This window comes from Athene cunicularia (genome assembly GCF_003259725.1).
Source record: "Athene cunicularia isolate RWA chromosome 21 unlocalized genomic scaffold, athCun1 chr21_part1, whole genome shotgun sequence".
NCBI lineage: Eukaryota > Metazoa > Chordata > Aves > Strigiformes > Strigidae > Athene > Athene cunicularia.
Window position 1 is genome coordinate 4,145,426 of NW_020799127.1, and position 26,640 is coordinate 4,172,065.

General features: G+C 37.4%; 1 protein-coding gene across 26 annotated transcripts in view; it reads right to left on the reverse strand.

Moving 5' to 3' along the window:
* KIF1B (kinesin family member 1B) overlaps positions 1-26,640 on the reverse strand; it is a 90,684-nt gene that overhangs the window by 59,824 nt on the left and 4,220 nt on the right. For 14 of the 26 annotated variants that reach the window (XM_026862450.1, XM_026862439.1, XM_026862459.1 and 11 more), the window contains exons 2-13: positions 14,271-14,347; positions 12,250-12,429; positions 10,109-10,174; positions 8,068-8,246; positions 7,191-7,302; positions 6,060-6,137; positions 5,772-5,837; positions 5,007-5,024; positions 3,412-3,487; positions 3,040-3,118; positions 2,357-2,499; positions 1,158-1,199 (exon numbers count right to left, since the gene is read on the reverse strand). In XM_026862450.1, coding sequence (XP_026718251.1) covers positions 1,158-1,199; positions 2,357-2,499; positions 3,040-3,118; positions 3,412-3,487; positions 5,007-5,024; positions 5,772-5,837; positions 6,060-6,137; positions 7,191-7,302; positions 8,068-8,246; positions 10,109-10,174; positions 12,250-12,429; positions 14,271-14,347 — 1,116 coding nt within the window. The remainder of the gene's footprint in view (positions 1-1,157; positions 1,200-2,356; positions 2,500-3,039; positions 3,119-3,411; positions 3,488-5,006; positions 5,025-5,771; positions 5,838-6,059; positions 6,138-7,190; positions 7,303-8,067; positions 8,247-10,108; positions 10,175-12,249; positions 12,430-14,270; positions 14,348-26,640) is intronic. The other 12 variants (XM_026862458.1, XM_026862454.1, XM_026862452.1 and 9 more) reach the window with 3 other exon arrangements.

Genomic DNA, 26,640 nt, shown 5'->3' on the forward strand with positions numbered 1-26,640 from the left:
TGCTGTTTCAGCCTCATGAAACTGATGATTGCATCAAGTCAGTTTGAAAACCACCATCTGCAAATAGAGGAAGCAGGGGTGGGAGTTTAACAGAAGAAAAGCAGGTTAAGGAAAGGGAATGCCATCGGGATGAGGAAAGCAGGCATGACAGCAGCGAGGATGAAATCTCAATAGACACATGCACTCCTGAAGATAAAGGAAGTGGCACTTGCAATAGCTTTCACAGTTGCTGTGACCACAGAGAACCAAACCCCTCAACATCATGCACGCTTCTCCTGGAGGCTGCAGCTTTCACACAGATGACATATGCACACGCTGGAAGCAGCATCAGAACATAAGACAAGGCCAGGATGAGTCTTTACACAACCAGTAGCCTTAATTGTAGGAAATTTCAGACAGATCTCTTCCAGTTGATATTGTTTGAGCGAGGGTGAAGATGACTGACTGAAAGAGTTTAAAAAGTCTACCAACCCAAAACTTACATAGAATACATTCCTCTTGCAATGGACTACATATATTTCCCTTTCATAAAAGCAAACAGTAGAACAGAAATAAAATGCTATTTGCTGACTGGTTTTAACCCTATTAAGTTAATCATCTGCAACCAAGTATTTGAGCTCAAATATGAGACCTTCATCAGCGTAAGATGTGCAACTTTTTTTGTTTTTTTTTAAAGAGACTATACAAAATAAATAAATCTCAGTCTCCAGGAATAACTGATAACATTTCATCTTGAGTTCATCAATTGACACATTTAAAACAAATATTTCTAGGTTGAAAAGAGATGTTAAAAGGCCAGGAAGCTAGGTGAGCAGAAGCCATTTCAACTGAGTAACTTGAGAAAGATTTAAAAAAAGATTTTCTAGTTCAAATCTAAACTGTTAGCTGTCATGAAAACAGACTAAGGAATTACCACTCTCCCTTCTATACTCTGCCAGAAAGAAAGAAATGAACATATGCTGCATTTTAAATTTTGCACTTTTTGACTGTCGACTCAATCTAAGAAATGCTGGTTAAGCTAGTTTCCATGAAACTGCATTGCATTCCACCGTGAGTGTTCTGTCTGGGATTTCCCTGTGAGAAATGCTGGCATGCAAAGCTCAGTTAAAAGCTGACCCAGAGAAAGCAGGTTAAAAAGAGAATCACACAATACACACATTTGCCTCCACTTCCAGAGTATTCATCTCCCATTGGATCAACTGAAAGGAAGCAGGAGGGAAAATACAAGAAGGATCAAAATTGAAGGTTCACTAGCCACAGAAAGGGAAGAGAATACTACTTGATGTTTAAAGAAACAAAACACAATTTTCAGTAACACATAGTATTTTCAGTTTTGATTTAGAACCAAAAACCACAGACTGTACCAAGCATGAAAACACCTGCATTTCATTGTCTTCTGGCCCCATTCTCTTGAAAACAAGCAAACAAAAAGGTAAATACACGTTACACATCTTTAAGCAGTCTGTGACTAAGTCAGGACTTCTGCTTCACAGGCAAACAAGCTCTGACAAATCAGAAACTGGTGCAACATTTACTCTTTTTTTTTTTTTTTTTTTTAAAGTCAGTGAATCTTTTAGTCCACTGGAACTCATTCTGTGTTTCTATGGGCATCTCCTTCGCTAGGAGTTAAATCACTGTTCATATTACAGAAGAATATAGCAGCTAAAATTTCAGTTTATTTGCCTTGTTTGGAATGAGGACAAGCAAATAATTCAGGCACAAGTGTGTTCTGGTGCTTTAAGAGGTTGCTGGCAAAGCAAAACGGTACTATACTGCTCTGCCAACCTAACTCTAAACCTCGCCCCAAGAGAATTCATTATTTATTCACAAGCAGCTGTTTGATAGCTAGTTATTTTGAGATGACAAATCGTTTGTCACTCGGGACTCTGTCCAACAAGAATTAGCCATTGTTTTCCTTTCTGAGCAAGGATGGCATTGAAGCCAGGTATCAACTAATAACATTAACCCTTTAAGGTGGAAGAAAAGATGCTTACTTTTTTGGTATGAAATTAAGTTTTTATATCTCAACTATTCTTCTTTTATTGGCAGCCTAACAACAAGCCCTTCATAACCCACCACAGCAACTCCTGAATGTGTAAATTCTATTACACAAAATTATTTCTACAGTAATCTGAGAGTTTGAAGGTGGCCTGTGAACACTACAGACGATCCTAGGATCAATTGTTTAAAGACAGAAGAGCCTACCATTTCTAAAAACACCTTCAAAATTTAGTATCAGCACTTACATTTAACTTCCAAAGTTTAAATGTCTTTTTTTTTTTTTTACAGGCCCAGCTCTCCCTCCTTGGTAAGAGAAACCCAGCTCAAGATGGTAAGGTCTGTTTAATCCACTTACTGTCAATAATATCTCCCAGCCCTTGGGCACGCAGGAGATCCTTAAGCCTTGTCACCTCCTCCTTCAGCTCACGCACCAGCTTGGCATTGGGATCTTCATTGATGACAGCATTGCATTTAATCTGTTTTGCACGATCAGCGTATCTGGAACCACAGCAAAACAATGAAACCTTACAACGAACACAGAAATGCATATACACAACACAGGAATGCAGCAATATAGGAGACATTTAGCTTCCAGCTGTGTGTCAGAAGAGAATCCTGGATTATATTCAATCATTCATGTGAATTTCTATTTAATACAGGGTATTGCTGCAAAATAGACAAGTCCTATTCAAGATGGATTAACAATATGTACAACAAACAAGTTTTCTCTTTTTTCTTTATTCAGTGCTTTGAAGCCTAAGCTTGAATAATATGCTCTATTTTAGGGACCACACTGGAAAAGAACATACAAAGAGAAGGTGAGTTTGATTTTTCAAGTTAAGAGTTGGCAATAAATCCCTAGCTCTCTACTCACATACAATAGATTGGTTTTCCTCTTTTGGGATGATTGAGTTCTTGCCAGTATAGTCTTCCTCCCCCCAGACTTTATCAAAATACAATAACAGATGGTTTGAAAGATAGAATGTGGCTATTACAGCCAACAGCTACCCATATCCATCTCAGACAAAAAGAAAGTACCTTAAAGTGCTCAAAGTTTCATCATAGTTTATGTCTGCCGGACTCAAAGCAGCAACCATCGCAGTTCTGGAGTTACCACCTATAATGAACAGGCAAGATTTTAGATTAACTAGAGTGTACAATTTAGGCACTAATTGCCTCTTAAATATCAGTATTTTCAATAAAATATAGAATTCAACTATATTCTACATTACTAATGAACATTAAAAAAATCATAGGAGAGTTGTAACTTTAAAAAAAGGTGGAACTACATGGCTCAGATTTGACTACCAGAAATATTTAACCTCATGCTTGATATGAATTTAAGGTAGGTAAGTTGAAAGCATTTAGTGAGAATTTCTTTTCATACTGGCACAGGCAAGTCAACCATACCTAGATTTTCTCGAAGAAGCCATGTTAGTACAGAATCCCTGTATGGTATGAAGTCTGTCTTCTTCTTTTTTTTACTCTACAAAGAAAGAACACACTACTGAAAAATAAGACATGGGATGGAAAATTAATATTTAAGACATAAAAATCATAGTATAGGTATTAAAAGAACCATGACAGCCTACACACATGCTATCTTAACAAGGGGCTTGCCCATCTCAGGTGTACAAGTGATTGTTGAGTTTGCTATTAGATAACATGCAACATATTCAGACATCTAAACAGATGATGATAAGCAGTTCACAGAACTCCCTTAATGCACTACCTTCAGAAAGGTTTTTCTGTGTAGGAAGAATATCTTCCTGACATTTAAATTCTGTGTTCTAACACCATTCCAAGAAAATTTAAGCAGTAAACCCTTACTCATTCCTGGGAAGATTCACTTTTCCTTTCCTAGAAAATTTACGTCTTTTCAGAGCAGTCAAAAGCGTATTACTGGAGGCTGCACAGCTACAGAGATACAGGTGCACATGTGAAAAGACAACTATCCAAACTTCTGTGTTTCTGTAAGCAGTTATTAGGAAACTTGAGGACGGAATAGCTGAACACTTGAACACTGAAATTAGAACTATGAGGAGAAGGGAGGTGGTTTGGAGGCATTTTGTGTGTTGCTTAGGTTTGGGGTTTTTTTTAAAAAGAAGAAAGATAATATCTTTAGAGACTACTCAAACCAAAACACAAGGCCACAAGGCCCAAGTATCCAAGTACTCTGTCCCAAAATCAGTAGTGACAAATGTACATCTTCCCCACAAGAGAAAAGGGCCTTCCCAAAACCTTTGGCAGACTTCCCGTCAAATTTCATTGTAAAGCCTTTCCCTAGCTTTGTTTGGTCTAAATTTGGTCTAAAAGAACAATGATTAACTTCAAAAGCTCCATAACAGAATGTGAGTCTTGGGTCATCCATTTACTTACACAGTCAGTAGGCAAACGTCTTGCTTCAAGAGATGCCAAAAGTTTAATTCCACACAACATTTAACACAGGATATGGCTTTGCAATAAAAGGCCCGATTATAATTTGTGTGAAACTCCTCTTAACACACAAGAGGTGCCTAAAATGTGTTAGTCTTGCAATAGTTCTGTTGTCCCCTGCAAAAGGTGAATAACCTTACAATGGACAAGTAAAATTACTAAGGGTAGGTAAGAACCAGATGCTAAAGCTGAAATCTAGAATTGACTATAGCCTAGAATCTATCACTTGGGGTAAAGAAAAGAAGTATTGAGTAGATGCATGAAAGCAAAGTTTTCCATACTAAAAGTAAATATTCCCAAGGTAAGTCATCAAATCAGGAGCAGGAATGTAATAGAAGAATATTCCTAAATAGATAATTAAATGTGTAGTTTTCATTAATTTATCCCCCACCTAAAAAGTTTTTTTAGTACTGATAATTCTCAGGCTTCATAACTATAATTTATAGTCACAGCATTTTCTCAAAGATCTGACATAAAAGATCCCTGTTCTTTGATTCCAAAGTGAAGAGAATAAAATCTTACACTCAGGAAGAAAAAGACAACATCCACTACTACTCAGACCATCATACCTTGTTAGTGCAGTTATCCTAAGTTGAAAGCAGCAAAGAAAGAGGAAGAAGATACAAGATGAGTTTCTGAACAGAGCTTTAGATGCAATTCCCATGTTAGCTTGGATAGTATTTTATGTTCTTGAAAAGTATAATGAATGTTTATAGTTTTCATTTAAAAAAAACCTAAAAAGCACTTAAGTATAGTCAACCTGTCCAAGCTGTTGAGAACTCACTTTTAAAAAGAACAGCAATAATTTACCTGGTTTATTTTAAATAATAGTTGATCATAAAAGACAGGGTACTTTTCTAAACCTACATTATGTTTGGGTCAACATATGCTCACTCAACACATTAAATCTTGTCATTTCAAAAAAACAAACAGTGATAATCAAATTATTACACTGGTATTTCTAAACCCTTTAACAACTAAGCTGCAGTTGGTTTTCTAAAATTATTCTTTCAAATAAAAATAAAATTACCGCCCTGAAGAACCAAAAGCCTGTTACATGGATGTATCTTCCACACAAACGCAGGCTTCTTTTGCAAGGTTTCTTCACAGCTAAATAAACCAATGCTTCAATCTATCAACAGATAAAGTTTCTACCAGACTGCATCACATTCACAGAATACCATAAACACTGGTCACCTACTGAACTACACACACCTAGTTTGGCTGAGAACACTAGGCCAAGAACAGTGAAGGATTCTGCTGTACTCCATGGTTTTTACTGTCGCAGTTTTACTAGCTACAGAAAGACTGTTGAAGGTAAATGTTGTACTTACCACTTCAGCTAGTGCTGAAATAACTTTGCCCAGAGTTGTGAGAGACTTGTTTATATTTGCTCCTTCCTGAGAAAACACAATCCAGTATTATATAGTAATTAAAATTGTTCAGCCATAAATCTCTGTATGTCACATCCATGATGAGAGGGGAAAAAAAAAAGTCTTCAGTTTTGCAGCTGTTTTTTCCATACTTATAATAGCAATCCTTTCTTTTCCTTATTATTTTCCAAGCAAAGACCCCACACGCTTGTGCACCCTTTCTTTCCCCACACATCAATGGCCCAATACCTTTAATCGGGTTCCTTTGGCACCAGTTGAATCAGCCCGCTCACTCCCAGCTAGATCCACAAGGCTGATCTTGCTGACCTGAAGAGGGAAAGCACATTAAGAACAAGAATTAGCTCTTGGTGAACTAGACTAAGAACAAAATATCAACCAATTCTATGACATGAGAAACACTCTCCTGTCTAAAACAGAAAAACCCCCAAAAACTGATCACTGTAATGTGCTTATAACTAAAGTCAAACAAAGTTTTCACAAACAATTAGCTTGATGCTGTTATCTTATGGATAAGAAGTGTCTGAATATGCTCTAAGTATCACTATACCTATAAAGAGAGAATGAGATCTCACATGAACAGAGCAGAACACAAGCCAAATAAATCATTACTGCTACATATAACACAAGAACCTCAAAGGATGAGAAACTTAATGCTTCATCCTGACCACAGTGACACCAACAGTAAAGCACTGGCCTAACTAAAGATACAGAGTGCATGTCAATTAATGATAATTTTACAGGGTCTTACGGGGGGGATGTGATGTGTGTGTGTGGTGTGTGTTTTCAATACATCTATTTTTTCAGATCTGCCCACAGTAGTCAGTTCAGAAATGTGACCATTACCTGTAATTCACCTACATTGCATGCAGAGTCTCTATTTCAGTTATAAAAGCCAGAAAACTGTTCCACGCTAAGCAGTGTGCCTCCTTTGTAACATGCGAATTCCAGCAAGTGTCTCAGTCTCACTCATCCCAATTTCTATGCCCTAACAAGGCAAGCAATTTGCACTGACAAGCAAAACCTCAGAAGGTTTTGGGAACATGACTGCGGAAGATACACATTTCATAGATTGCTTCCCACTGAACCTAGTCCTTAAGGCTGTATTTTCCCTCACCTATATAGTCTCCTCCTGCACATATTCACAATTTAGTTGGTTTTAGAATTACAATCAAACAAAATCCCACAAGAAATAAAAGGGCTGTCAAGGGACTCAGCAAATTCAGCCTTAAACAAACCACCAGAAAAAAACAATTAATTCTCATTTTCTCACTATACTGCCAATTGTCCAGTTTAAACCCAGCCATGACTACATGGAAGATTGTGAAAAACAAGTCAGAACACTGCTTATCTGTAACATACCTTCTCTGTGGAAAGATCAGTTTCTGTGTCATGTTTCTTCTGAGTAAAGACAATTGTAAACACAGCATGAGAGCGGCTGCTGGTTTCATTCATGTTGGTAGCTGCCACGGTCCTAAAATATGAACAGATATAGGCATGTTTAGAAAACAGTAGCCTCTATGCTGCAAGTACAACTACCTGCAGGGCTAAATGCAGCTGGAGAGGAACAAGACCAGAAGGCTGTAGAGTTGATGTTCTGCCCTGTAACCAAGACCAAGCCAACCAAATATCATTAACAAACCCTTTGATTTCTTCCACTCCTGAATTACTCCCATCTTAATCACAGTTTAAACAGAGCTTCCTCAATCTATGTACTCCATAAGCTACTTCACAACACCCAAGAAAACACAAGCAGCATTTATGTCAGTCTTTCCCACACAGCATTTATGTCAGTCTTTCCCACACGTTGTTAAATGGAGCCTACAGCTGACAAGAAAACAACTACTAATGAACCGGAACTAAAGCTAGAATGCCAACTTTAGTTCTGACCACTCGAATGAAAGAAAAGACTGTGTTCACACGTCTATTTATACCAATATAGTGATACAGTACATAACGAAGGCAGAACTAACATCCAGTATAATTATTTACATACCTCATGTCAAGCCATTACAAGCTTTAAATATCTATACAGCCATTTGCAGGGCTATTTCACCACACAAATCAATTTCAGCCTTTTAATAGCATTGATTGGCGCATATTTCAACAATAATCCTCATACATCATGAATTTTTTTAAAAAGTGCCAATGCATCACAGAAGGTATTTTAAATTTGTTTCTATATGCCATTTATACCCACAACAGAAATAAAAACATGTAATGTGCCACCATCACTAACCTGGCTTTGTTCCCAGCATCCATGAGGTCTGCAATGTCTGTATAAGATGTGACTGCTAACTTGGACAGATCTTCCACATATGGTCCAAGCAGAGGATGTTCTCGCACCCGCAAATTCCCTTTGTTCTTCGGGTTCAACAAGTCTCTGACTCTCTCACAGTAAATCTCCATGTAACTCACCTGAAAGCATGAATTTGCATGGACAATTTAGCATTTCTTAAGGCTTGCTCTGCAAGCAGCTCTGCAGCATTTCAGAGTGCCACTTGTAGAAACTCCCTCAGTCCCCTACTGGAAAGCTGTTGGGGAGTCTCTAAATTCATTTAACAACTTGAGACAAGGGCAGAGGGAAAGAAGAGTCACTAGTCTCATGTGTCAGATCTCCAACGTAAGCTGCAGGCTCTGCATCCAGGTATAGATCCCTCGGCCATTTCAAAAAACATTGGTGTTTAATTAAGAATTACACACTTGAGTTCACAATCACCTTAACAGCTTTATTATGACACAGCAGCAAAACAATTTTTCTAAAGAGGCAGACAAGAGAGATGGCAAAAGGAGTCTGCTTACAAGGCATCTCATGAATTTTAGAAGGGAATAAAAATTATTTCTTTGTATGCAAAAGCAACTTTTGATTCTAAGCTGTACCCACGTCCTGCTATATTCGAGTCATCAGTACAATTATTCAAAGTACAGCAATCTTAAACCTGCACCCTTTGAAATAAATTATAAAGCTAAGATTATTTTTTAATGCATTCTTTAATTTTTATGTTTTTCATGGCACTGGGCTTATGCCAGTCCAACAGGTACTTTGCAGCTGCAGCAGTCAAGATATTAAATATTAAAAGAGACAGTAAGCTATTCACTTTCATTCTGTGGAGAGATTACAGATGTAAGCAGCGGTTTTAAAAATTTAAGGTCTCTTTTTGTGTAAGTGCAATTCAGAAAAATTAATTCCATATCAAAAACAGATCACATACCCTATTTATACATTTTCATTACTATTTCTGCCTAGCTGTCTTCCCTTGTCTGCGTATTTGTCAGATGGTTATAATTTCCATTATGAGAGAGATGATTGCTCTCTCTCACATGGACAAGTCTATGCTTGGAGACATAATCAAAACCATTAACAAGTACCAAATATAAAAAACATCATGAAAATGTGGGAATCTTCTCATTCACAAATCCTAAATGTGATACTCCCATGGTATTCAAGCACTAAGACATCAAATGTTAATAAGATACAATTAAACAAAAAGTTAAAATAGACAGATTCAAAGCTACAGAACTAGTCAATTCCCGGTTCTGTAATTTAGAAGCAGTCATGACTGAAGCTCACTTTTATTAATAAAAATCACATCTGACTTCTTCTGGCTTTTTTGTCCTCCTTTCTTTTGAAGCCTGCAATATATATGCAGGTCAAGCCATTAAGACTGATTAGAGGAAAAAAAAAAACAGTAAAAGAAAGAAAAAAGCAGATGCTTTTATTTTTATTTTGGAGCAGGGCAAAGAGACAAGACAGAGAAAGAAATGCTGTAGTATGATAGCATAAGAAAACCACTTTCTGAACAACTTAAGTAAGGCTAATAATTAAGAAAAATTAAGTACTGACAAATTCCCTATGTATGCACAGCTTAAACAATTTTTTGTGTAAAACAACCTTACTGACAGATGTCAGGAAAGACTGTGTGACCAAGCTATTCTAGACAAGTCCTCTAGACATACAGGGTATAAATTATGACTGTAGTAACTGACAAGAATCACGTAAGTCTTCCATTCAGCAGTAAAAAAAAAAATTCTGTAAACGCATGTTTAGGTTTCTCAGCCCATGATTTCTTTCAGAATTGCTACAAAGGTAAAGGTATACAAATTTCCTTGTGGAGTAAAAAAAGTTCCAGAAAAGTTTTATTTACATTTGCCTCAAACATGAAACAGAGAAAAGACACACCCAAAAAAAAAATTCGGAAGTCAGAATCTTAATAATGCAGCACTTAAGATCAGTTTGATGTCCAGCTCACTGACACTCTTTGATCCCTCACCGTACTCACCTCTACAGAATATGACATTTCTTCATTGCTGTTGTCATTGATTTTCTCAAACAGTTCCTCACATAGCTGGAAAGAGATTAAACACAAGTCAGAAGAATGCCATTAAATTAGCTTTAGAGCGAGGGCAGGAGAAGAAACTATTATATCAACCACATAACAGGCTCACTGAGAAGATACTTAATCTCAATTCTACATCACTGTCATCCACACTTATTTTCTATAGTATCTCAACAACTGTTCTAAGTTTATCCAGTATTATTATTCTGTACTATAAAATCAGAAAAAGCCTGTAACAACTGAAATGGAAGGTAATCATTTTAGAAAAGAATGATTAAAATCTTTATTCCTCCCCTAGTCTCATAAAAACAGTCTGTTTATTTGATGTGAAGTTCCAAAATTCGGCTTTAAATCAATAGACAGAAATTATCTCAAATTTTGGTTAACAGTATCTTCATATGCAGGGTACTTTAAGTAGCAGCAGTTAACCACTTCAGGAGTGCTTGTCTACAAGTAACTGAAATGAGACCTAAAATTAAGATAATAAAAGACAAAAAAAAAAGAACAGTTGGCAAGCCATGAATATATATTTGGAGGTTAAAAAGCATGGGTAGAGAGAGGAATTAAGGAGTAGAAAGAGGTTTCTTGAAACAGATATCTACAAGCCACTGTATGAAAAATAAACAGATTTTGAAAGGACACACTGAAGTATTCAGTCAGCACATGGTTAAAGTATCATAAAGTTTCACACCAGGGAGTGGCACAGAGGGAATTTTGCCAACACATAAGAATCTCATGTCAACAACCTGTATTACTTGGAAAATGGCTGTGCTGTAGCTTCTGTGTATGTGACAAGAAAGAGAACAGATTCAGCAAGGTCTCCCTGAACAGATAAATCATGTTGTACCTTTATGAGAAAGCCTCCAATGAAATTGGAGGGAAATGATTTTGGTTTGGAACTGTAGTAGATAACAGGAGCATTATTAAATCTACTAGAGCATTATTAAGTTGGGTTTTTCTTAGGAACACATTTAATTTGTATGTATTTGAGGTTTCAGAAGCACAAACAGGAATATGAAGATTACAACAAAAAAAAAAACCACTTTAGCACAAAGCTGCTGTTACAGATTTTCAGCTCATCTCCCCTTTTACACTGCTACTGTTATAGTACTGTGATAAAAACAAAATGCTTAGCTGTAACAATTCTGTCCATCACATCAGCTCTTTCAACATTATTTTAAGCTAATCACTTGCAACCTATTGCAGTACGTATGCCCCGGTGTTAACAGGGAACAAAGCTCCGTGTTGTCCATTTCACACCTGTGGCACAGGGCCAATGTCTACAGCAAACCTGCAGCAGAATGAGGACTCAAGCTGTTCAGCATATTTACTTATTAAAACTGAAATCCAACCTCGGATTTCTATTTTGGGAATGGAGGAACACACTATCTTCCCACAAACTTGGGCCACCATCAGCGCCTACACACTGAGGAAGGTCTGCATTTAGATCAAGTGTCACACAACCAACTGCTATAGAATGCTACATTCATGATGATGGCATAAATTCTTGCCAGCCAAAATTTCTTGGGGGGTGTATCTCAACTTCTTCAAATTCCACAGCAAATGTCAAAAAAGAATTTCAAAGGGGGAAAGTAACACTGGGCTGTGCTCAACTACCATAAATACTTTTTCCTAGTATTTTGATATGTCTTCAATTCTTAGCAAGATATAATACTCAAATTTTAGCTTAGGGAAACTTGTTTCCACATAAAGTTTGTGGCATGCTCATCAGTAATACCACCTTTCAAATTCCTGCTGAATATAAAGCGCTTAAGTGCTGTCCCAGCTAAAGTCAGAGAGGAAGACAAGAAACCCCATGAATAGAACATCTTGATTTACTAATTTATTGGGGAAGTGGAGAAATTGGTTGTAGGAAAAATAGACAGAATGTATAGTATAATTAAAAAAAACAAGTAACAGAGGGAAAATTACTTATAATGCTCTTTCCTCAGTAGACTTCTTTCACTCCAAAAGTAAGCTGTAGTTCTCTGTTAACCGTTATTGCAATATAAAAAGAGCATATAAGCAAGCATGTGTCTGAACATGCTGTAAAGAACAAACCCCCTCTCCGGGTTCTGTCCTACCTGGGGGATTATGCCTGCTTGGCTCTCCTCCTGTTTGCCCATCATAGTGTAGGATTTCCCAGCGCCGGTTTGTCCATAGGCAAAAATGCATACATTGTAGCCCTCAAAGGCATGCAGCAGCATCTCCTTCCCAATGTCATTGTACACACGGTTCTGAGACGCAAAGCAGGGATCTTCAGGCTGAAAAGACATGAAAACAGCATAAATAGAGTCTTACCCTAGCATTCAAGTAACATTCCAAAAAGCTTTTAACTTGTGGGTCAGACTCTTAGGAAGAGGCAAATATAGCACATTTTCACACACAGCTTTTTCCCAAGGCAGTACCAGCTGGAGAAGAACAACAGTAACACTTGCAGGAGCACTCTATCAATGCTGAGAAAACGATCTGCACAAAGAAACCAACCAATTCTGTTTGGTGAACACTGTTGACACTACTGGAAAGTTTCATACAAGATCACTGACAAGTGAGATTCAGGGTGTTTGGGAGGAGGGAGGTGGAGGGGAGAAAATCAAATGTAGGGTTCGGAGAGCTAATACAAATGAACAAAAGGCTGGAAGCTACAAAAATCTCATAGTGGATGGTCTTGACAAAGACTCTGGTAGCAGGGGGAAAAGAGAAGCAGAAGTTGCTTAAAGTTTGGGGTTAAAAGAGTATAAAGGAATCAATAAAATGACCATCTATTTCTTGCAGCTGTCTGATTCCACTCTCTAATACAATCCAGGTTTCTATTGACAACCTCACTGCTGACTACAGAATCCCTAAGTATGTTAATAAATATTTCAAATTAGCAAGTACCTGAACTAGTGAAGGCCAATGTATCAGAACATTGTTCCATGGCTAAACTCAAGGTTAGCAATAAAACTGAAACATAACATTGAATTAAAGAAAAAAAAAAAAGCTACTTTGAAACATAAACTCTACTGCAGATACATCCAGTGATAGAGATCTGTATAAGGACAAAGCAAGTTATCTTCAAAGGCTCGACTGAAGTTGGTTACACTTTGAAAAGAGGCACTGCTGCACATGCAATGAAAAAAATGACAAGTTAAAGATGGCAAAAAGAATACACTTGCCAGAACTCAAGGCAAGTACAGAACCTGTTCCAAATGAAACTTGAGTAATTGCAGAAATTAATTCTCAATTATTTAAGAAGTGCGTTTCAGGTATTCAGGCACTATACTGATCAGACTCCAACATCCAGTCACAAGAGGCAATCCAAGCTCTAGGCATGGTACAGGACACAAAATCACTGACAGAAAGCTGGATTCAGTATATATATTTATGTTCTTTCTTCTGATGTCATCTCTTGATCATTTAGGAAAGTCCTCTATAAATATACTTGAAAAAAATCATACTAATTATCTACGCAGATGGTTTATGTTGTGTTCGTGCAGAGAAGAAACTTAGAGGAATGCATTATTCCTTTTTTCTAGATCTTTTGAATAAGTAAGGCAGGGGAGGGGTAGATGGCAGAACACCACAGTTCTGCTGTAGAACAATTACTGGAAGTCAGAAAGACCTTAGCACCAATTCGCAGGAGGGTGGGGCAGAGGAGCTAGATGAGAGTTTATTGCTTTTGCAGCTAATCGGAAACATGGATCACTACTCTGTCTTTTCCAGATAGTCCAAGGGAACCCAGACCACATCTCTCCTTGAACTGTAAGAACTCGAGCAACTTTCATTTTTCTAACAGCAAAACTGAATTAACTGTGTTTCATACTCATCCTCAAAATATGTAGAACATTGTTAGAGAATATTTTCAGTAGACTTGCAAACATTTACAACTTGTTATTAGACTCAAGGAGCTTGGCTTTCTGCTCTCCTTTAAACAGGTAAAGAGAGCATACAATGACAAGCTTTTAACCTGAAGGAGTGCGAGAGAGACATCTGACAGGGATGGCATGATCAGAAGAGAATACAGTTAAATCAGTCAAAAAACAAAAAAAAACCCACAAAACCCACAAAAACCACAAAACAAAAAACCCCAAAGCAAACAAACAGTTGTCTTGTAAAAACTTACCGATGTGTGGGACCAATAAGAGTAGTCGAAGCTGAAGGACTTTGGTGCTTCCTTAGGATTCTTTGGGTTGATAATACCTACAGGAAATAAAATTTAAACTCTTAGCTAACGTGACATTTAGGAGTGCAATTAATGAGCTTGCTGACTCTCAATTCAATCTGTGATCCAAAATATGCACAGAGTTGCCACACTGCACAGGAGTAGTAAGATTGAAGTAACAGACTCACAGCTTCCTAACATAGTATTTCTGTAGGCCTTATCTGAAATAAGTCAAGGGAAAAAAAAATAATCCTAGAAAGAATGCTGCTGCTAAACAGAATTCTGTTGGACAGAAAGCCAGCAGTACATCATCCTGATCCCTTGGCTTCTAGAACAGTACAGGTTTTTTTGGAGTTGAGGGATTATCAGCAAGAATGAAGATCCAAAAGACAAATTCAGGAATCCGTGGTGATTTCATAGCAGCACAATGAAAGTCTATTTAGAAATATATTTTACACAGTACAAGCGCTCACTGTACAAGGATTTTCTTTAAGAAACTCAGTATTTTCAGGGCATGGAAGATACAAACCAAAAATTGGATCTACAGACATTTCAGAGATTTTCTGCATAATTTATTTCCATGTTCTTTTACATGCACAAAGCCTTTTAATAGGACTGACATGAGCTGAACCAACCAAATTACTGTTAAGTGTCCTTAGTGTATACAGGCACTGAATTCCAGTGACCCCCCCCCAACCAACTTGTGTACCTTTTCCTCTTTGGAACTTATGTATAATATATGATGGTCCTATGATAAAGTTCACACACACGCACAAAAAGCCAGAATGAAAAAATGCCAGTGTACAGTTATAGCCTTTAAAAGTCTCATTCAAAAAGCTGTCACCAACTGCCTTTTCAGCTCTTGTAACCCTTGCCTTCATTTTCTTCCCAAAGTATTTATATAAAGAATCAAAGAAACTTCAGGTGAGCTGAGTCATTGAACACTTTACAAATACCAGAATAAACCTGCTTTAATAAAAAAAACCCCAAAAAACAAAAAACCCTGTTTTCTCTTCATATCAGTACATCTGTAAATTTTATGCTCTCTTCCTTTACTCAGATCCTCTAATTCTTTCAGTATTGGACCCACACATGCGCATTCCCCACAATTAACAAAAGCTCTTCCAGATACTTTTTAGGTTGTTGGGTTTGAGGATTTTTTTTTTCCCCCTTTCCCAGCAACAGCACAGCTTCCTATAACCTTTGCCTGGGGGGAGTAATGCACAATGGATTCAGCTGTCATTTTAATGACATACAGAATGTCTGTAGTTTCTGTATTCCAAGGAGGGTAATTTATAAGCACAGCTCTTGTTGCAGAAGTGAATCTCTACTGCTTCCTTCTTTTCAGTATTACAGTGCTGGAAAAACTTAAATCTATTATTTCCAGCAGCTGTTTTCAACACCATCTGTGGAAGGATGGACTGTAAAAGGCATATTCTCAAGGGTATCAAAATTAGATAAACCACCTTAGGTTTACACATACCCATCCTGCACCTAAAGCAGCAATCTGCCTTTGGGAGTGATAGACTAATTGTGACACATGCAAACAAAATCTACAAAGAAAGAAGCCATACTAAGGTGGTGACAGTCTTCCTGGGGATGATTTACATCCTGATACCAATCATCCTAAACAAAGGATACTCAGTTCTCACATAGAGTTAGAGGCTATGCTTTGGGAGATGGGGAATTCTCCCTTCACTTCTGTGATAAATACTAATTATAGCACCCACATCTCTTATCATTTCAAACATGAACTTAACATCATGTTGCACTGAAATCTCTGAAAAAGTGGTTACAGAATCCCTCATTCAAATTAAATCACTCTCCTAACAGATGCTGTGGCCCTGAACGGGGCTGTTGTCCAAAATTACAGCGTGAAGAAAAAAAATCATTGTCTGGATTGCAAATAGCAACAGTTGCTACTCTATTTCTCGTGGCCAACTCCATTTCCCTTGGATGCACCTTGTGCTGACATTCTTGCCTTACAAAAGCTGATAGAAATGCAAAGCAATGAATAATATGCCTTGCACCAGTACAGTATCAGATGGCAAAAACGCTTGTGGCTTTGGATAGCAACATGGGCATCAACACATAACAAACTGGTAACCTAAGCAATCATATATGGCTTTATTTTCCCTCTTCTAGTTTTAAACAAACAGCAATACATCTACAGCATGCACTACTAAACCAGTTCTAAAGTTAAAAGTGAATAACAAGTCCCAGAAGACAACTCCTCTGCCCCAAACTTAAATCATTCTCTCTTTTCAGCGTATTCCAGGCTGCTACAATTCAACTACTTGTCATTTCTCATTCAATTATTTAACATCAAAGCTCTGAAAAGTAAGGAAGAAGTAATGCCTGGTACCCAGAAGTTCCTACCCAAAAAAGCAGTACAAATGAAAACCAATCTCCTCATTAATTCAACGTAACAACCTTTGGAAGTCAATAACATCATTATTTTCTTCAATTGTTTTGGGCTATAAGTTCAAGGGAAAGTAATCGAACCATTAAAAGCAGAAAAAAGCAGAATTAAATAGAACCCATTCCTATGTACTAGAACCTATGCCTATGTACTGTATAACACAGTTCTAAGCAGATACAGGAAAACATGTATTGCCAGCACCTCTCCTGACAATATACAGTCTGTTGATTAATCTCAACAGCAAATCATTTCAACCCAAACTCTTGATACTACTCTTGTGAGAGAATTCATGGCTAGGGAAAGAGAGAGGCAGCTACCTTTACTGGTGCATTGCATTTGCAACACTGTCCTGGAAAAGGGAAACTCCTTGCCTGGCAAACTGTGAAGGCAATCAAGACACGCAGAAGCCTAGGTACATTTTTGCTGACCAAGAAACATGTTTTTAACCACACCCTAAAACCACGCATTGGTTACCCCAGTGTCACATTGGTGCAGTTTTATTTGAAGGTGCAAATGCAATCACAAAAGAGAGCTTTGATCTCACTCATTTCCCTCTTGACATGACTGATTGTCTCCTCTCAGAAGCAACAGTGAAATAGCAAGTATTCATCATTTTTATATCGTTGTTTATAAGCAAAAAAGGACATTTCTCTTGCCCAGTGCAAAGCTGCATTTGGTCTCTCCAAGGAAACAAGAGTTAAATTGCCTTTTAAGATTCTGTTGTGTCAGAAACAGAAAACAGAACAAGCAGCACAAATTTCACCATTATTCAAAACTAGGTTTGATGTAGAAATACACACTTCCCATTAATTGTTTAAAAAAAACCCAAAAAACCAAAAACCTCTAGGAAAAGTCCACCACTTCCAAATAGAAAGCAAAGATGCTAAACGTTTAATCAGAATAATAGGTAGTTTTTCCTCTCTGTGCATAAAGACACATCGACCACCCATGAAAAGCAAAGATCTCTAACTATGCAACAGGCTTAGTGTCTGGAAAGGCACTACAAGCTTGCCACTACAGCTTCATCCTACTTGCTTCAAGCTTAAATTTGATCCATCACATTTGTGAAGAGGGAATTTCAGGCTCTGTGGTTTACACAAGTGGTTCCACTATGTCCCATCTTTTTTTAAACCATATTTTTTATTATTTTGTTAAAGAGGCTTTCCTCAGCTCCTTCACACTAAGTTCCACACCCAGCTGACTATTTTGAAAACTACTTTCCAGGATGCATGTTTTCGTAAAGCATATCTTGAGAAGCGTATCAGGAAAGGGAGATTAATGTGCAAGAAGGCAGCTCTGTCAGAGGTTGGGAATGCAGCTGTCCAGCCAAAACCTTCCAGTGCAGCAGGAATGGGTCAGAGAAAACCTCCTGGCTGCCAGGAACTCTGCATGCTGTCCCTCACTACTGTGATCCAGTCAGAGCCTTCTCAGCTTCTAGTCCAAGCCTCAAGTCTATTTATCCCCATTCCTGTTCCTTACAGAGTCTACATCCTCCATTTTCAGAATCACTGGTTTCACAGAGTTTGCAGCCTGTCTACAAATGAATCCAGGAGAGTTGATTGAGAAAATGTAAGATTACCACCTTAATGGATTTCAATCAGACTGCAACCCTCTTCATTTGGAACACTGAGCACCAAGTGGGTAGCTACTAGCATCGGTCACGTCTGATTCGGTCCGAGTTTGAACCAAGTGACCAGGTACGCAATAATGCGAAATAAGACACCTGAAAGAAGATGAGGAGGCAGCTAAGAAACCAGGAATTCAAACTGAAGTAACTGACCTAACTTGAAGGTGTCTAATGCACCAAGCATCTTCTTCAGAGGGACAAGCAAAACCATGAAATCTAACTACTTTTAAAGAAGCTAATGGATATTTCTGAAGAAATTAAAAGACTTCTTATAGTACAGGTAAGCTTTATCCTAAAAGTTCATACACCGAATTGGGAAAAAAAAGAAACAAACGTGAAGAAATTTAGACTGAGTGAGCAACACTAATTTTATGTACAGTGATATTCAGCAAGCTGTGTTTTCAGCTGAACAAGGAAGCGAACAGAATTAAAAAAGAGGACTGTTTCCAGCGTCTCCAATACCCACAAGAACACTAAAAGCTTTTCAGTTATTTTGTTTGTTTTTTAAACCATGCAAGGCCAAGATGAATTGTATTAGTGAATCATGAAATAGGTCGTCATCTATCTCCTCTCACCACTGCAGACTCAAGGCATGGTACGCAGGCTAATGGTTTAATTACAGAGCCTCAGGAAATGAGAAAGGCAATAAGGCAGACGATCACAGCAGGAACACATTAATGGCCTTTTTATCTTAAAGAATAAATTTGTTTATCTGCTATTTCAAAGGTCCAATGTGGCAATTAACTCTTCTGTTTGTAAACTGACACTAATGCTTTTTGCCGCAGCTATAATTAGTTACCATCAGCATGGCACCATAGCAACTTTGAATGTTGAACTTAGCCTACAGCCAGGTTCTGAGAAACTCAATCTCTTTTTCAGGCCCCTTTCTTCACCAAGAGCCAACTTCTTAGGTCATGTGAAATCTTTCAGCTTTCCACAAGTTAAGGTTTCTGCATCAAGCAGAAACTGGAAAGGATATTTTAAAGTCACCATCTCGTATACCACTACTCCTGAAAAAGGTTAGACAGACAACCCAGAAACGTGAAAAGCATGAAACAAGTTGAAAATGCTATTCTCATACTGCAGCGTCTCAAAACTCTTCCGGGATCAAAGCAGCCACCACAGTTTAAGCTAATGTCCATCATTTACCTGTGGCTGAGAAAAAGGCATAGGAATATTCATGTTTTTAAAATACGCTCTACAAAATCATTGGTTTGGTTGAGGGAGATAAATGCCCATATTATACCTTTTTTTTTTTTTTTTGGTTCAATTATGAATTTCCAGAAATTTTAAATTATACACTTCACCTTAAGACACAGCACTTACATCAGTTCTGTACCATGGTAAGCAAACAGAATAAGTAATTACATGTCATAGATTGATAAGAAATTTGAATAGAAGTGCACTGCGTGAAGGGCTATGCAGCATTACCATTTAATTTGGAGCAGTTTATTTAATACGCACTGCTACCCCAACCTAGAGACACAGCTTGCATTTCAAAAGCTTATTTCTCCTTACGGTTATATAGTAAGCCATACAGAGCTGCTTCACACCATCTGAGCTGCCTCTAAGCAGGAGTAATCCACATATTCTCTGAAGCTCCAATCATTTAAACAATTCTTTTTAGTTGCTTAGCTGTTTAAATTTGATGGTGGGTTATTTTGATACCTCTAACTAATGAGTTTTACATGTCACTGACAAAAAAGTAAGGAAGACAACAGCTTTAAAACAAATTTCTTCATACCAAATAATCTAAAATTTTGTATCATTATATAAGACCCGTATACTTATATAATAAGTCCTTGTATAAAAGAAGTATATAGTAGGAGCAGTACAGCCTAAAAAAAAAAAAAAAAAAAAATAAAGAGAAAGCAGAAGCACCGTCAATGAAGGAATTATAATTTTAGATGTGCTGTATCAACAGTAACAAGCCAATCTCCACAAAACGTCTGGATTTTTAACATGCCCTTACTTAAACAGGCAACTTCATTTCTTGGCATAAGGTACTTCCACAGTCCATCCTACTTGTTCCTTAATTAACATTTTTCATAACATCTACCATCTGCTTTATCAGCTAGCATAAAAATAACATACAATTTCAACCTTCAAATCTATAAGATCAAATTCATTGCTAGTCTTAAATTTCAGCAAAAACTGTTAGCAAACTTTGAAAGACCACTTCACTACTGAAACAGTACCCATACATATTGTAGTGTGTAATATTTTGCATTCCTGTTGTCATTTTGGACATCTAAACTTTTTGCCTTACGATCTAATCATGATTTGTTGAAGCTGAAAATCAAAAAGCACATGCAAATATGCATTTATTTTACAATTATACGCCGAGTGTGGAGCACAACAGAGAGCTTATACAAAATCAGTCTTTTAGGACACTTTCAACGGGAAGCAACAGTCTCTATCTTTTCACCCCTTCCTATACATATACACAAACATATTCCCACTTCAAGCTTTCATTTTTGGACTTACACTTCCATTCTCCATTAAAACTAACCAAGTAAACACAGCGACAGACCTACAGAGAAGAGAGAGGGGAAGAAAAAAAAAAAAAAGGCAGGGGAAAAAAAGCAAACAAATTTAGACAAGATCAGCCCCCTCATTCCATTCCCATCTACTCAGCCACATAAATACTTTTGCAAGCACAAAGAATGACCAAAACCACTTCTCAACCACTTAAATCTCATGTCTGATTATGACACTGAATTTGTAGTCCAAAACTAATGTGCTTTCATCCCAGTCATCACTGTTCCTCAGCATGTCACAAATTTTGCAGGTTAGAAATTATCTGCAGTTCAATGTCTGGGGATACAAGCAATTCTTTCTAATAAACTCTTGGAACAGAGAGACAGAGCGCAAAGCATGCAAGAGGTGAGAATGGAAATTATTCTCTTATGCCTCATTGCATTTAAAGTCAAGTCACTAGATTCAACAGCTCCACCTCTGTCAGCGATCGGAGTCATATTACTGGGCATTCTGCCATCAGACATGCCACATATTAGTCACTGTAGGGTGCTCCAGTGAAGAACTGGCTAACTGCAGTTTGCCCTTCACATAAACACCAGCAGACAGAATTAACTTGGGCTAAATCCTGGGATTAGCTGATACACAGTCGGGGGGAGGGAGGGAGCAGGGAACAAAATGATAGATTAATATTTTTAAACAACCCACAACACAAAACCCAAAACTATCAATTGACAATCAGAAATAAAATCCAATAATGGTGAAAGTCAGGTATGGACATATGGAACTGGAAAAAGTTCATTTTCATCATTTGTGCAATACAGCCTGCTTTCTGTCATTTACATCTTCTACTCCATATTGCTACCACATCTGTCAATGCTGAAAGCACAAAGCCTCTTTAATTTCCACATATGAAATCAAATAAGGTTTCATCTCACGAAAGAGGCTTCACACCAGCCTCAACAATTCTCCTAGTGGCAGCAGTAACATACACAGAGCACGCATTCCTACCAAATGCCTACACATAGTAAGAGATAGCAGCTAGCAAACAAGGCACCGTCCTGTCTTCACTTTTGTTCTCATTAATCATTGGTAGAGGAATAGGCAGAAATTTTCAAAAAACATTCCAGTCTAGGCAGAACTTTGGGAAGGGTAACATTTGGGAAAACAAATACCAAGTAATTCATCTGCGCCTTCTTCAAACTCTATTTGCATCAATATAAACAGTAGTTTTAATTTACGATGCCTAACCAATATAAAAGTTCCACGGCTTTCAGAATTGACTCCACAAGACCAAATTAACATTAAATATAGAGTCCCTTAAAATGCATGGGTCTGGAAAATCTATCTGCGCCATCTGTAGACTGGAATGACAACAATGAGAACATGTTCGTTACTGAGAGCAGGGTGGAGCAGGCATTCTTTATTTGCTGGAACGTGAATAACACCCCAAAGACACGTTTAATACAGGCTTCTTTCCTAGGCATACATTGCAATCAGATATATGGCTATACTGTTTTTATAAGACAGACTTTCAGGGTTGTTATTACAAGAGATAAATGAAGGGAAATGGACACTTCCAGCTTGTAAAGCAGTGCTTGCTTTTCAAAGCATTGTTTGCATTTTTCAAATCATTAAAAGGGAAGGAAACCAAGTAGAAGCTAAGAACAGCTCATTTGGAATTCAACCGGATTCTCTCCCCTCTGTGGAATTTCAACCCTGTACTGGGAGAAAGGTTGGATGGGGGAGGGAGTTAGGCTCAACAGCACCAGCGCAAGGCAAATGCTTGCTCGCAGAAGCTGCTAGAAAGCTGCTCTCATCCTCAGCTGCTCTTACAGATCCAAGTGCTATAAATACCATCTCTACAGCTGGTGTTCTTGGAGAACAGCATGCCAGCAGGCTTTGCACCAAGCCGGAGCTAGTCGAACCATACTGTTCTACCTATCTGAAAAGCTGAACCAAAACCATTCCAAAACCTCAGTTGTCAGCTGATCACCTGAAAATGCACTACTAAGGATACCTACCGGGTCTGCGTATGGAGTTGGCTAAGCACTTGGAGCTGAGCTGAATGCTTTCCTCATGTTTTCTGCTTCAAGGCAGATGAAACTGTATCTCCACCCCCTGATTTTACTTGACTACATCTTCAAGAATCAATGGCCTTCAAAGGCCATTCTGACCTTCAGACACATGCCAGCACTGCATTAAGAGGACATCATGTACCACTACAATGCCAGCCTCAGGTAGTGAAAATATCCAAATATCCAAAAGTAGATCGTATTGACAATTTGAGTTTTCTTTACTTCTACTTGCATACTAAAAGGTGGCACATTATTTAAGCATTTAATAAAAAGAATCATCTCTAAAGCCCTAGTGCCCACTGACACAGAACTAATCCTGAAGGGGCAGCATTTCACACAGTTTACTCACCAGTGACAGAAAACTTTCCTGAGTTCATCAGTAAGATCATCTCCCTCTACTATAGTTCTATACTAACTCCATAACAGTTCTATAAATCTAGTCCAACTGCATTTCACGTTAGCTGAAACATTCTAGTCATCCCACGGTCTTTCTCCAGGCCCATTATTTGTACCTTAACATTTTAAAAATCATTAAATGTTCATCTTCTCCCACCTCCCCAAAGTCATCTTCCAAAATAGATTCCCCCCCCTTTTATTTTTAACTGCAAAATTAACACTTCAAGTTATTTTTATACAATCAGTAGAAAGGCTTTAGAAGGAAAATGAAGCAGCTAAAAATATTTTCGGGTTTTTTTTCTTTTCAGAAAGAAAACTGACTCCATTTTCTCTTTGAGACAAACTTGCATTCAAACCTTCCTCGCCTGTCACAGGACTTCCAACAAATGTAGTAATTGGTAGCTGGACAGTCACTAGAACAACTTGGGTAACCTCGACGACTGTGACCTCTTTGACAATTCAACCTCAAATGTAAGACCATGCATCCTCCACAACACACAATTTATCTTCCCACAAAATAGCCTGTTTGATAACACATCTACCATGACTACAAGGTAGTCTTAACATACTGGACAAGCATTCATTTAGTTTTAACTGCAGTTATGAGGATTTACAGAGCAGAAAATCAGGGTAGGGGTTAAGTGACTTCCCTCTACTGCTGTTTATTTTCCCAAGACAACCTCATCATGCAAGATGCAAGCAAAAAAAACTGGAAACACTTAACAAAAAAGAAAAACAAGCTGTACATGGAAAAAACACTACACAAGACATGCTTTAAGAACCAATGCTTTTTGGCAGCCACAAGTCATCAGAAATGGGGTATTGCTTATTTTTTGACATAACTGAAATTACTGATTTTCAGAAGACAGAGAAAACTAAAATCTACCTATGAGAATGAATCCTCCCTCCTATTCTATACTTTCATTGAAAATGTCTCTTAAGAAGAAAAAAAGTAGTTATGAGCTAAAACTACAATGAATTCTTTTGCTTGCCCTTTCTACCTATGCAGCACAGGCTACACAAACTCCCAATACTTTACTATGTACATCTACTCAGTGCTAGTATAAATAAAAGCCAGTGTGTCTTACAAGGACTTTTCTCATCAGTCATTTAGACCAAAGATTATTTCCATGATACAGGTTCCTTTGTGAAACTATCCGAACTATGCTTACAGAATACTGCTGCAGGAAAAAAAAAAACCAAACTTACTATTCTCCTGAAGGCATACACACACAGTAGGGTTTCTTATCCATTCAGTGTGAGTCTTCATTAAGTAAACAGTTAAAATTAGATCATAAAGAAAAAGATCAGTAAACCATACTACTTTTTTTCCCCTTTAGGATTAAGCTTCTTTCAAAGACTTTACTACTATTTAGAGCTACGTAACAATGGAAAGGGCAAAATTTAACAATATACCCTGTCGAGGTATACCAATAAAGTATCTGATCAGGCTACCTTGCTTTCTGAACCTTTCAAAAGTTTTGACTTTTGCATTATTTTGCAAGTATCAGCAATTTTAGTATTATATTTCAAGTATCACTAATTTAAACAAACACGCCATAAACCAAAAGCCTTTCAAGTTAAGTCCTGCTTTCCCACTCATTTTTATTTTGCTCTAGAACAATTGCATAAAGCAGGAGACATCTTAAAAGACAAAAAAACTTAAAACAAACAAAAAAAACCCAAAAAAACAAAAACAAAAACAGAAAAGTAACTCAAATTAGAGGTTTCTCTATTAATTTTTTTAAATTTAAATATTTAGGTTTAGGCTGAAGATTTATAAAGCTTAGAGAGAAAAAAATAAACCCACACCATTAGAAGGATTTTTTTTTTTTCTCAGCTTCTACAAATTATCTCCCGAATGCCTTACGAAGTTTTTCTGATGCCAAGGATGCCTGCTTGAGAACCTTACTGCCATATGTCTACAGCAGCAGCTGTGACTATTGTTACTGGCAGATGGGACCGCTCCACTGTGCCTATTTTCATTAAACATCCAATACCTTAAGCAATCCACAAAAGCGCCTTCCAACATTATTGAGACACAGAGACTATTATGGAGTTAAAACTCAAGTAGGTAATTTTCACTTCTAACCTCAGGATCCAGTTGCACTCATATCTTTCAAGATAACCTAGATTGTGCAAGTGAATTTCTATACTGATATGGTTTATGGCCAACCAGAATATACAATCATCTCAGATGAACTACTTTCAGAACTTGATTTTACTCTGTCACTGCTATCCACATGACACTAAAACTTGTTTTCATCCATTTATTGCATCATGAATGTAACATCAGTTGCAGAGGACATATTCCAAGTAGGACACTTCCTGATTTCCCTGCTTCATTAGTTTAGTTTTCTACATACTTATTTAGCTTTTTAAAAGACTAAGCAAGCTGGACTCTTTGCTAGTAATGATTATCTAAATGCTGTCTTGTAGCTACTAGCTTGAACTTCTGCTTCATTTTCATTCGTTTCTATTTATGCATTATTTACTGACAGAATTATCAAATAACTTCCATACAAAAAAATCCAACCCAACCAACCAAAATAAACAAACAAACAAAAAACCCTAGAAAAACCACAACACTAGGGAAGTCTTTAGGCACAGAATAGTTTAGCTTTTCATTCCAATCATCCAAGGGAGCAGCTGCCAACCTTGTTTACATTTGTTACATTTCAAAACCCGGTACAAAAATGAGTACGAGAACTACTGACACAGAAAATACTCTAGATCTACAGCTCACCTTTCATCCCATGTATTACACAGCAAAATCTTTTTCCCACTCACCACAAAACCAGTAATTAATAAAGTGAACAGGCAATAAGCAATTAATGCATTGTGGCTAAGATGCATTGGTGTAAATCATTCTGAACAAAAGCAGTGAAAAAGCAGGAGTTAAAGACAAAACATATTCAATCAAGATATGGTGACAACCGTGATCTATTCGCGAATTATTTATTTCAAAAAGCTGCTTGTGAGTTTGACATAGAGCATGATAAACCACCAGAGCATGACATAGAGCATGATAAACCAGTAATTTAAAGAAAATACTAAAGCAGATAAATTTTCAAATTTATTTAAAGACTGACAAATTTTTTAAAATATTATCTCAGAGAAAAAGATGTGTTATTTCAGAAGTTTCAGTCCATTTCAATATTAGGTGGGATTTTATCAATAAACCACCATCACAACAAGCAACTTAAAAGCCCACCGATGCCAAGTTTCCCTTGAAAACATTCTGTAAGAAGCAGAATATGAAACCAACACTGTATTAGGCAGTGTCAAGCTAAGCTACAGTAATGACTGCTAACAGAAGGATCACACTAA